Here is a 12,297-nt window from a genome sequence, read left to right as displayed (position 1 = left end):
AGTTTAGGGGTTTTGCTGAGCTTTAGAAAAATGCAAGTAACCAGGTAATCCAGTGAATTAACTACAGGTTTGCTAACCTTGCTAAAGCTGGCTAGTCTGCAGACTTTGGCTCTGGGAGAAATGAACCCGGGGGTTGGGGTGAGGTTTTACTAATACAGATAAATACTAAATCTCTTTTGTTCTCCACACAGATCGTTTCCCCCACATTCAACCAAAGCCTGCTCAAATATGATCGGTCAGCAGATCAAAACTAGAACACTTCTAGTATCAGAAATCCTGCATGGGCAGATATCTGCTAACGAATATTACTTGCTAACTGACAGCCCGATAGAGACCGAAGGCCGGAGAGCACAGTGTGTCGGCGGTAATCATACCAGGACTCGTGTGACTCTTGTGTAGCAGCTTGTTTTATTCTGACCATTCCTATATCCTTTAATGTCAAACACTCGGCTTCTGAGATTTACTAAAACACACAAAAACACCCTCCATGTCTTCTTGAAACACACGCACATGTGCGCTCTCTTAATGACGTAAATTTTCACATTGCACACACGCACACACTCACAGACACACTCTAATTTATACTGACACACAGATGGCCCCTGCTTTGACCACAAATGTAGAGTAACTCCTGCTCCCTGCGGTGTGGCCAAGGCTCAGACTGCCAGTAAAAGCGAGGGATGCTTCATGGCTCAACAATTTGCTGGCTAAATGGAAAGGGTTTGGTGTGTGACCTCAAACACTCTCCTTTCTTCCTCTCCTTCTCTGCCTCACTTGCTCTTTTTCTTCTCTTTTGTCCACTCATTATTTTGTTGCCAGTTTCCTAATCTGATTTGGGGGCGTTCCAGCCTTTATTTGCTGCTATGCTTGTTTTTTTATTTTTATTTTGTGGCAACTGAATGAAATGTTTCTGAATGCAGGTCAAATTATATTCTTGTATTCAGAGAATGAAAGAGGCCATTTCATGACTTTAGTGTACTTCCCGTCATTGTTAACATGTTTATTTTCTTCTTCTCCCCCAGCTTCTCACTCTCAGTTTAATTCTAAAGGTGTGCTACACCTCCTCTCCTGTCTGAGAGGTCAGGAGCAGAGCGAGGACACATAAGGAAGGCACACAGCTCAGCTCGCAAATATGAGCACTATGAAGAAAAACTGCATTTCTGTAAAGTGTGGTTCAGCGGGTTTATTGGGTAACAGATATGCTGAAATTGAATCCAAAATTCGGTTTAGCCAAAAAGGTTTCAATGGTATTAGAGACATTACTTCATGGGGAAGTGGCTTCTATCATGAGTAGCGTGCAGAGATTAGAAATCAGCAATCAGAAAATTGAATAATTGCATCCTTGCTTCATCCAAATGTGGTTAATCTACATGTGATTGGTGTCGCAAACAATTGCTGCTGCTGCTCGACGTCCCTGACAGATTTAGTAGGAGATGTGCCGAGCAGAAACACAACGTGGTGCATACAAAATAAAAATCCACTAAAAAGGACACCCCCCCCCCCCCCTTCCCATCAGTCTTTGCTTAGGGGAAATATTAGATTGTATGTGTAAAATATGACTGTGAAATTTCATACTGTGTTTCACTAAAGTGAGAAAACCTCAGGAGGTGTGAGCGCTTGCATAGTCAATATCAAATCCAGTTGTCCTTTCACCTTCAAGTTAGAGAAAGTCCAGCCAGGTGGATTTAGGTGTGTGGCAGTAATGTGCACACACACTTGCACAGCCATAAAAACAGCAAGAGAAAGAAGGAAAGGCTTTTCAGATTGGAGGGGACAGGCAAGGATCAAGGGTGCAGAGGGAAAGGGTTAGGGTTAACTTTCCTCTAAAGGGTGTCAAAAAAGGAACTAAATTGGGTGTCAGAAAGCACTAAGGAGTTGAAATAAGTCAGGGTCCCCGGCTCCCATGTGGGTGGGTGCTTGCTTTATACTTTTCAGACAATGTCCCTTTAAAAGCCCCATGTCTGGAAAGCCCATTAGATGTGCATATAAAATTTCCCCTGTGATTAATAGTTTGATGAGGCAGGGTTGGTTGGAGGGTACTACCAACATGTGGCCGGCAGGGCTCCTCCTCTGCTGTCTCACGTTACACTCCATAAACTTGCCACTCTTTCCCACCTATATGTTTAAAAAGGAGGAGGGCTCACTTGTCAAGAATGCCTTAGAAGAGTTGTGAAAACAGCCAGCCCTGAGAACGGGAGTCATAGAGTTGTGGATGCAGCTTTCCCGCCGAGCAGCAAGTCAGTCAGATCTGTGAAGGAGAGAGGGTGTGTGAGAGCAACGCAGAAGGGAAAGTGTGTGAGAGTGTGTGAGGACCAGAGGCTCCAAAGGACGTCACGCACGCTCCCAAAGAGACGGGGAAACGTGCTGTCACAGGAAGGTGTCTGTCCTCACGTGCTCTGGGCTGTGGAAGAGTCAACAGCCTCTGACAGAAGTGAGTAGATGCAGTGAAGACGATGGTGTGCATTTAGTCAGCTGCAGTGGATATTCTTCAAAAGTGAATAAGATACAGATTTCCAGTCCTAACTTACTTTCCGAGAGGGGTTTAAATTCCTCGACGAGGAAAAGACTTGTAATAAGATTGTACTCGAGGTTGTGTGAAGTGTTTTTGTATCACCATGGATCAGCCGGCCAGCAGCTGCATGCGGAGCGCCCATCCCAGCAGCCCCATCTGGGGCTGCATGAGGAACCCTCACTCCGGGGTCCCAGGAGCCAATCTGCAGTCGCCCTACCAGCAGGCCCCTTTCTCCCTGCACCAGAAGCCTGAGTTCCTGGCCTACACAGACTTCTCCAGCTCCTGCCTGGTGCCAAGCACGCCGCACGCAGCCTACCCCCGCGATGACAGACTGTACCAAGAGAGCCAAGGGGGTTACCAAAGAGCTGACTGGCAGTTCAACCAATGTGAGACCCGCGTGAGAGCGCCTGAGGCCTGCCCGCCCGTTGCCCCTGCAGTAATAGGTGGTGGCGGCAGTGGGGCTGGAGGGCCTGAGCTGGACAATGTAGGGGGGGACAGGCTTCCAGGCACCGTGCCCGGATGTATGGACGGAGAATACTCACCCCAGAGCGTGGCGTCGGCCGACTCGGACAAGAAGAGCTCCAATAAGAGGAAGAGAGATGTCACAGGTGAGTCAGTGAGCTGGGATAGAGGAGTGCCACCAGGTGTGAGCTGTTTTAAAAGTACAGCCTTAGAGGCATTTGAAAGGAAAAATGAAGCAAAATTTAGGCGTGTTAACAAAATCACAGTGAACATGTTCTTTTTGTGCCATATTCAGGTGTTTATGGATGGATGGAAATGTTCCGGTGAAGCAGCAGAACTCCTGATCTGGCAAACTTTAGAAAAAAAAAATTCCATTATTTTTTTTCTTTTTTATGCCCAACTACTGCACAGGTCTAAAAATAGATAAATAAATAATTTTTAAAAAATACTTACGTCATTGTTGTTCCACTGAAAATTAAGAAAATATGTATCAAGGTCAAGAATTTCTTCTGCGCCCTGTCTCACAGCTGGCAATGACACAGATTCTGTATTTCCTCAGCAAGTCAGCCTTAAAGTGGCACCCTCACCAGATTGCTATGCAAAAGGTGAGTAGGTGACGAGACTTTTGTGTTCAAGACACGCTTTAAGTAGCAGTTGCATCCTCTTATTGTTCCAGCGCTTTCAAAAGGATGATTCATGAGGCATTTGAACTTTTCATTTTGCTTCTGTATCCATTGGAAAAAGACCTTTGAGTTATTACAGCAGGGCCACGCTAAAAATTATAATAAAACAATGAAGTTGGGTGTGAAGAGGAAAGCGTTTAAAGGCCTCACGCGTGTTTACGCTGTATTTTTATCTTGAACACAGTCCTGCTGCATATTGATTATCGCTTTTAATTTTATAAAAGGAACTAAAAAAATTGCATTTAGCAATTATTTCAACTGATCCACAGGAGTAAATTAATATTATTTTACAGGATATTTCCAGGAAATCTTGGCAGAAAAAAGGACTTAATGTATTCTCATTCTCAAATATTGTAAGAAGTGTTTAACCTTCAGATGTACTGTGGTGTATGCCCTTGGATCACAGTGCAATTTATTTTGTCTATCATATTTCATGCTTGCTAATGGGAAGCAAAAGTAACAGATAGCCATACCAGACTAATTCCTGAAAGTTTTGGGCGTAACATTAGCAGTAAGACCAACAGGCCAAAGGAAACATTTACTTTTAAACTGGATCTAAACGTGTGAAGGTTTTATTATGGGGAATGTCACCCTAGCAAAATAAAAACACATATGGAGTGTTCATATTTCATTTGTAGAAGTTTTTGGTAAATTTAGCCTGTAATAAACACAGTGATTTATCTATGCTATGAGATCGGCCTGAGCCCCTATACGCCTGATACAAAAGAAAAATTTGCATCCGTACTTTGTAAAAAATCATGTGGCTTCTAACTTCTTACATGTTTTAATATATATTTTTAAATCGTGTTTTGTTACAGCGATCGAGCAAGTGTGGCGTAATTGTTATTCATACGGCCACTGGCAGCACAAACTTCAAAGAAGGGCCTTAAAATTAAAGTTCAAAAACAGGAAACCCAACACAGAATTAACAGATGGAGAAAAATACAGAAATAACAGATAAATGAGTGTGAGGAGTGTTCAGAAATGTTCATTGTTAATCCAAACACACTGCATGAGTGCAGTTTGCTTAGTCATGAAACTAAAGATGGTGTCAACTAAACTGCCCAGTATTTAACCCTGACCTGTCCAAAGGCAGCAGGCCACGTCTGATTGTAGAGCGTGCAAATTTGGAAATACTACATGACCAATGCATGCAACAGACATGAGTCTAATTGAAAAAGAGGAGGTGGGGGGGCACCCCGCACACCACTCCACCCACCTTCCTTTTTCCTACCTTATTGTAACCTCCACTCACTATACTGAAAACATGCCAGACCACGTCTGGTAAAATCACTTTCCTGTGAGCCCACTTCTTACATTCTTATCCATTGACATTTTCCTGTCGTTAAGCCGTAACATAATCTCCCACTGAGTGCATGCAACATGTCTGACCACTACATCAGTTCTGAGTTTCAGAAAAGAACCATTTAGTTTTTCAAATCGACTAGCTGGTAGGAGAGCATATATTAGGAAAATGTCCTGAAGGCATTCACATTACAGGCACAGCTGCTATACAGTCTGCTTCTGTGTATTTGTTCTGATATGGAAATTTGGTGCACTCGGAGTAATGTTTCCAAATGTTTAAAACCAAAATGATATGATCTGACACTGACTGTAATCCAAAGTTTGACCATCATTACACAGTGTGACATTTAACAGGGATGCTGGTATAAACATCTGACTGTTGCTCGCCCTGATATCAATATGGTTTAGATATAAAATTTTAAGGTCTGACATGCATGAAAAGGAGTTCTGCACCATTATAAAACAAGCATGTTAACACTTAACACCATGACTGTCGGCAAACTACATGCATTTTGAGTTTTTAACAATTTAAATACTTCTGTGAATCATCCATATACAAACATAAAGTACTGCAAAAGGAAAATATATTCAGGCAGGTGAAAAAGTATCGTAAAGACTTTTTAAATGCTGCACACACCTAAATTACAATTACATTACTGAACCGAGGGGGTTCCCCAGACAAATTCTATAGAAAATAGAAAACTGTGCTTAGTTACTGGAAATGTGCATCCATAAAATCTTTGGCTCGATAGAAAGATATACATATTGGTTAAAACTTTTTAGCGTACAGGTCATTCCAATGGTGTCTGAATGGCAAACAGCAGTAAGTACATGCTTAATCTGTATTAGGATTATGAAGAGGTTCTCCTATAATGAGTCCCAAGCACTGAAGTTTGAGAACCCCGCTCATAAAGTGTTATAGTACGATAATAAACATTTATTAACCTATAACTGCTTAAAGATGCTATCTAAAAGGGTTAAAATAATCTGCAGCTAATAAACTGTCTTAATTCAGCCTTTAACTTTTATACACACATTTTTGCGATCAGTAGTTCTCGCCTGGGCTTTGCTGCTTTAAAACAATCAGTAATTTACAACAACTTTAATTCAGTCCCGATGAAGACAAACTCCTTTCGCACCGTCCGCCCAGAAAGGCACCAAATGCTGTTTGCCTCTGGGAGACCCCGCTGAGTGCAGAAGCCCCCTCTCTGCTGGTTTACGGCCTCTGGCTGTGCAGGATATTTATTGGGGGCCTGTTTGGTGAGAGCCAGTATGTGCCCTGCCAGGTGTTCATCCAACTAAACCTGCCTTGGGAAATTTCAAAAGTCGGTGCACTCAGGGATGACTGTCGTTACTGACCCTTTTTTTTTCAGCATAACATGTGGCATATGAGGCATTTGTACACAAACACTACAAGTGTGCACAAACGCTGCATGTCCTGGTTTGCCCATCACATCTGGCCCAGGTGCTGCAGTGCATTTCACATTCTGGCACACTGCTCTGGCAAGCGCAGAGCAAAACTTCTCACTTTGACAAATTAGAACCATTTTCTGGTGATTACATCAGCTGCTGGTGTCTCTACCGCTGCACAATTATTACCGAAACTCATTCCCTTCAATACACAGGAGAGGTTTTACTTAACGTTAAATCATCCAGCTTTCATACATGTTTATCCTGGTAAATGAGCTTTAAAATTTTGCCATTTTTCTGAGCAATGTGAGAAATGCAGAGAAATGTACGCAACCGGTTCTTTCTGGAGATGAATGATCTTCGGCTGCGGTTTTACTGACTGCCACATTCACAGAGATATCTCAAGGCTTTGTTTCTGATGCTTGCTGTCATGTAAAGATGAGTTAATGTGAATCTGCCCTGAGTGCTCCTGTGAGGAATCTCCTGACACACACACACACACCGACGTAGCACTCCGACCTGGACACATCCGCACCTTTGTTCTTTTGTTAGAGGCTTTAACGATGTTCCGCCGCATTCCTGCACTAACTCAGGCCCTCTGTGGCTGGTTTGGTGGCCCCTGCCCTGTGCCGATACGCTCTCACATACACAAATCATGAAGGAATGTTTAAAGGAAGAAATTTGCACTTACAGCATGTGCTCCTGAACAGGCAAATAAGGGGAAATTATTCAGCAAAAAAAATAAATAAATAAATAACCATGGCATGCACACGTTGCAGGTGTATGGGACTCGTGAGACAAGGTCATGGTGGTCCCTTTTTTAAAGTGCTGGTTTTAGTGTTTACTATATGAGGGGCCTCCCTTTAAAGAGCCTTTGGAGTTATGGTTTGTTGGTTGGAAAGGGCCTAAAGGTCAGTTTAATGGTGAACTAGAGGCCGGTCAAAAAAATGAGTGGAGAACTAATTTAAATCACATTAGCTGCCAATGATATGAAATTGAAGGGTCTCCAGGTGAAGTAGCACGGTCACCGCGTGCATGTGTAGCTACCTGTGAAGAAAAAAGATGCTGCGTTCACATTCAGATCATTTTTACTCCGTTTTAAGCCAGAATGATGGGATAGTATTTATTCCCTTTTCTGCAAACAGCTTTAAATGACATCAGATGGATCTGACGTTCCCTCAAAGTTGTGCTAAATAAATCCGAGGAACCATCAACCGAGCTTCTTAATGCTCAGATAGACCATTTTTGACTTATCCTATTACTTATCTTATTACAGCATACCCATTACCAGTTATGATTAGCAAATTGTCAGCTACTGGCTTCCTATTTCTTCCAGCTGTCTGCTGCTTTTTACTGCGATTCCTTTTGTTATTGAGCACTTTCAGCTGTTTGTAATTTTATACCCAATCTTTTAGCTGTTTACATGTTTCACTAACAGTTTGTTTGCATTTTTTAGCTAACATTGATCTGCTAGCCATACTATTAATCTGAATTTTTATCCATAATTTTAGCTTCTATTTCAACTTTTTATTCACTTTTTTATTGTGTTTTTGCTAATCCTGTTAGCTAAAAACGTTTGAGTTATTCATTTTAGTCTGACATATAAACTACTGAGTCACAATGTTTAGCCCCAAACACAGAAATTATTCATAATTAACTTATTCAAAGATGTTTAGCTAAGAATTATTTTTCTTTAATCCACATTTTAGCTAACATTTAGCCATATTAATAGCTAAAAGTTTCAGATTTTTTACTGATTTCTCTTTTAAAATTGTTTTTAGACTTTTTCGACCCTTTATTTTATTGATTTATGCCGTTATCTTGGCTGTGTAGTGGCTCCCTAGTGTACAGGCTAATACATTTGCATAAACTAATATATGAAAGGTCCCCAGCTCGAGACCGGGAAGAGAGACAGATCCCTGGGAGGGTGGCGTCAGGAAGGGCATCTGGTGTAAGAATCTGTGCCAAATCAAATATGTGGATCCATCCACTGCGGCAGCCCCTTGGGAGCAGCTGAAAGAAGCTATGCCTTTAATTTGGCTGTCTACTTCTGCAGCTTACCCATTTTTCTGCTCAAACCTCAATTCTTAAATAATTTTTTTCAGTTTACTCGACCTCATCTGTCCACATACCCCTCGGGATACTTTCACACCCGATTAGGAATCACTGATTTAAACTGGCAAATGGCTCACACTGTATGAAATGCATTTCTCTCTCCAGATATCCAGGAGTCCAGTTTTAAGGTGGACTCCAGCTGCAAGGCGAGGAAAGAGCGTACAGCGTTCACCAAGGAGCAGCTGAGAGAACTCGAGGCAGAGTTCACCCACCATAACTACCTGACCAGGCTGCGTCGCTACGAGATCGCTGTAAACCTGGACCTCACAGAGAGACAGGTACTACATTTTTCCCTCATATATGATTTCCAGCGGGGCAGGATAAAGCATAATGTTATCATTCCACATTAACTGCACATCTGGTTGTATTGGAAAGCCTAAACGTCTGTCCTTCCCCTCCACTAAATACCAATGCATAAACATAGTTGCATTTGAATTACAATGAACATGTTTTTTCCACAGCAGTTTTCATTCTGTGGTTCTAGCAGAATGACATGCAGCCTTAACGAGTGGGCGGCAGCTCCAGACTCGATGAAATCGGGCGAACATGTGTCGATGCTGCTGGATAAAACCCCAGTCTGCTTGTCAAGCCCGCTGTCCCTCTCAGCTACTTCTAATGAGGCCGTGGTGCCACAGTGACCACACATACTGCCGTCTGCTCCTAAATCTATTTCCCAGATCCCTGAAACACACACACATGCACGCATGGACAGAAATGTTCACACACAGCCAGGTTCCATCTTCGCTCAGGGCTCCCACTGCAACCGGACAGCGCTTTCCAACTCATCCTACATGCTTTGGCGGTTTGCCGTCCTTTCAATCAGTCCTGAGTAACGGATACACTCTGAGATTTATCTGAATCCCAGAATTTCAGGGGAGCACACTTCTAGCGGGCTGTGCAGAGGTTACTTCAGGCTTCCTTGAACTGTGCGCACACAGGTTGGAGTTCATTTTAATCAGTCTGAGACAGTTTAGTTTGGAATTTTAAGGGAACATCATGAAAGAAACCCGAGCTTTTGTCTGCGTTTTGATATAATCCAAAAAATTTGGACATTCTTCTTTGCCATAGAGCAAGTCCAAGTAAAGACATGCTGCACACCATCATTCTGTTGTAAATATCCACAATCACACAAAACGTGCAGCTAAAAATTATCCCAAAAATGTATTATTTCCTCCAGTCTGAGTAACGTGTACTAAAAGGTACAGGGCCCAGCTGTTTAAGGACCAACTGTTTCCTGATAAAAATTCAAATAAGACATTTTCTAAAGCTTTAAATAAACTTTGTTGGTCACAGACTTAACAAATGCTCACTCTTCATTTTTTTTTCCTGCCAGGTTTTCTCAGTAATTTTCCCGGGTCTCGGGAAGTGTGTGTTTTTGCAGCTATTTTTGTCTGGATAGTTAAAATATGAGCTCATGCTCATTTCAGAACAGTGCAAAGATACAGATGAGCACCATCCATGTGAGTACAGTAAACTCACATCCTGTGTAGGCTGACTTCCTGACAGTTGACCTCTTTGACCTGCTGTCTATATGATACTCTCTGCCTCCATTTGGAGTGATTTTGCAGCCAGAGCTGAGTGCTTTGGACCGACAAGCCATGCTCACCACAAGGCCAATGCAAACCAAGTGAATTTACAATCTATGCTAGAAGATTTGTAGGGGATTATTTTTCTATTTTTTTTTTTTTTTTTTGCTGACTATGTTGTAAATTTTGCAAAAAAAATTGCAGAACAGATCATAAAACCACCTCGAGTTACAAATTTCAATATGGTGAAAACTTCAAAGTGCAGTGAGAAGGGTATCCGGTTTTGATTGTATTGTCCTAAGACCACAAGCCTTTATTTGTAGCACTAAGTGTTTATACTAATAGAACTATTATTTGTTTCAATGATCTATAAAAATGTAAGAATTTTTTAATTCTTTATCTTCTGAGCTAAAAAATCCATTTAAAATTCTGTTTATTATCACAAAAGACAACTGTGAAATATTTATATCCAAAAGGTTATAATCTTTGATGTCTTGGCATTTTCGCCTTTAATCCACAATGAACTAATCTTAAATTGCAGCAAAGGGATAATCTGGGAATATTAAGTCAATATTAGTCCAAACAATGTATCCATGCTGATGGTTTTTAACAGAGTTTAATGATTTAAAGCAAACTTGTGCGTTGGCTTTATCAACATTACACAACATTCTACATGATAATGTAACATTTCCTGTATTTTTCCGACACAGGTTAAAGTTTGGTTTCAGAACCGACGAATGAAGTGGAAGAGAGTGAAGGGAGGACAATCGGCTTCGCCCAATGAGCTGGAAAATGACGACATAGACTCGGCTGCCTCGCCCAGCTCTGAATGATATTAAAATAAAAAGAGGTCTGTGCTCAACTGGACACCGACGCAACCTTCGCTTTTGTGGAAAGTTTGTCTCCAGGAACCAAATAATTCCAGAGACTCTTTCATTCCCGAGAAGAAAACACTGAGCATCTTTCACTGTTTTCTCTTGTAAATAGTTGATTTATGTCCATAATGAACTGCATTTTCATACACCTTTGATAAATATTCTGTTTAAGAGGCTTCACTCTTAAAGATGATACCCCTGATCACTGTATATTAGTGACAAAGTCCATACAGCAGCTTTAAGGCTAGTGATGACATATCAGACTATGATGTGATTGTGTTTGAGGTCCTCCCCTTTGCTTCCAGTATTGTAATCATGGCCTTTGACGCTTGACTACAACCACCTGGGAAAACTCAGACTGCACAAGTGTTGCCAAGCCCTAAGTGCCTCCGAATGAGATTTTTTTTTTCATTTTGACAATTTCTTTTTCCTAGAATATAGTTGTGTTTTTTTTTTTTCAGTAAGGCATTTTTACTACATTTTTATACCGTTTGAATGTTATTGATAAAACACAGATGTTGACTGTTCCTGCAAATAAAATAAATCATCTGTTGCAAAATGGGAAACATATTGGTAATTTCTTCCACCTGCAACAGTTATGACTGGACAGTAGGTACAGTAGATGTGTATTTTTTGGCTGATGGTTTTATTATGTGTGACGACAATTTATAAAAACAAAATAATTACTGATAGTTCGACGTGCTTCCATTTGCTATTACTGTTGGCAGGTGAGAGCAGAAGTGTTAAATGGTTTGCATGTGTGTGCACTTTAAGGATGCACAAAAATATTGTGGCTACATCAAGTGATGTGCTTATTGATGGATATTTCCTTCAAAATATCAGCGTTTTGTAACCATGATTAAATATTATGATCTATTCTTTCTGTGCCAAGGCTCAAGAAATGGCACCCAAAAAAAATGATTCTTAGCTTAATATAACAAACAAAACTGCAACAATCAATATTCTTAATGGGTGAGTAGATCAGAGAGTGTACAATGTAATGCAACCACACAGGGATGAACCTTAGAATCAGAGAGCAGTTTTAATGCAATTTAAAGCTTCTCCACATAACAGGAACCACAGTTATTTATGACCCACATGGCCAGTGGAGGTCAACACCCTGCATCTCCTGTTTGCATGCTGCATCCATGAGCAAGCTGTGTGAACACTGATTAAATACTCATTGTCTTGCACTAATATATTGGGCTATTGCATGATTGCAACAGCTACCAAATAGAGCAAAGAATACCACTGATCACCTGGTAGTGAAAAGGTCAAAAGGTTATCGAGGAAATCTGAACACAGAATGCCCCCATGCAACAGGCTGTCAGCTGCAGCGCAATGTGTGAACTGCTTCCAGTGCGTACGCAGCTTACAGTTAGCCAACTAGTTGTAACTTTATTTATCAT

The 12,297-nt window shown here is 41.3% G+C and overlaps 1 protein-coding gene across 1 annotated transcript; it reads left to right on the top strand.

The window, feature by feature from the left end:
• Positions 1-1,909: 1,909 nt before the first annotated feature.
• On the top strand, positions 1,910-11,446 carry meox1 (mesenchyme homeobox 1). The gene is made up of 3 exons (XM_030754361.1): positions 1,910-3,120; positions 8,593-8,765; positions 10,724-11,446. The coding sequence occupies exons 1-3, from the start codon at positions 2,616-2,618 to the stop codon at positions 10,844-10,846; spliced, it is 801 nt and encodes a 266-aa protein (XP_030610221.1). The 5' UTR covers positions 1,910-2,615; the 3' UTR covers positions 10,847-11,446.
• The last annotated feature ends 851 nt before the right edge of the window (positions 11,447-12,297 follow it).

The sequence above is a fragment of the Archocentrus centrarchus genome, chromosome 19, assembly GCF_007364275.1.
Source record: "Archocentrus centrarchus isolate MPI-CPG fArcCen1 chromosome 19, fArcCen1, whole genome shotgun sequence".
Taxonomy (NCBI): domain Eukaryota; kingdom Metazoa; phylum Chordata; class Actinopteri; order Cichliformes; family Cichlidae; genus Archocentrus; species Archocentrus centrarchus.
This window is presented reverse-complemented; position numbering and strand designations above follow the sequence as displayed.

Coding starts and splice junctions, on each gene's coding strand:
- meox1 (XM_030754361.1), top strand. CDS start 2,616: ATGGATCAGCCGGCCAGCAGCTGCATGCGGAGCGCCCATCCCAGCAGC. Junction 3,121..8,592: donor GAGGAAGAGAGATGTCACAG/GTGAGTCAGTGA, acceptor TTCTCTCTCCAG/ATATCCAGGAGTCCAGTTTT. Junction 8,766..10,723: donor TGGACCTCACAGAGAGACAG/GTACTACATTTT, acceptor TTTCCGACACAG/GTTAAAGTTTGGTTTCAGAA.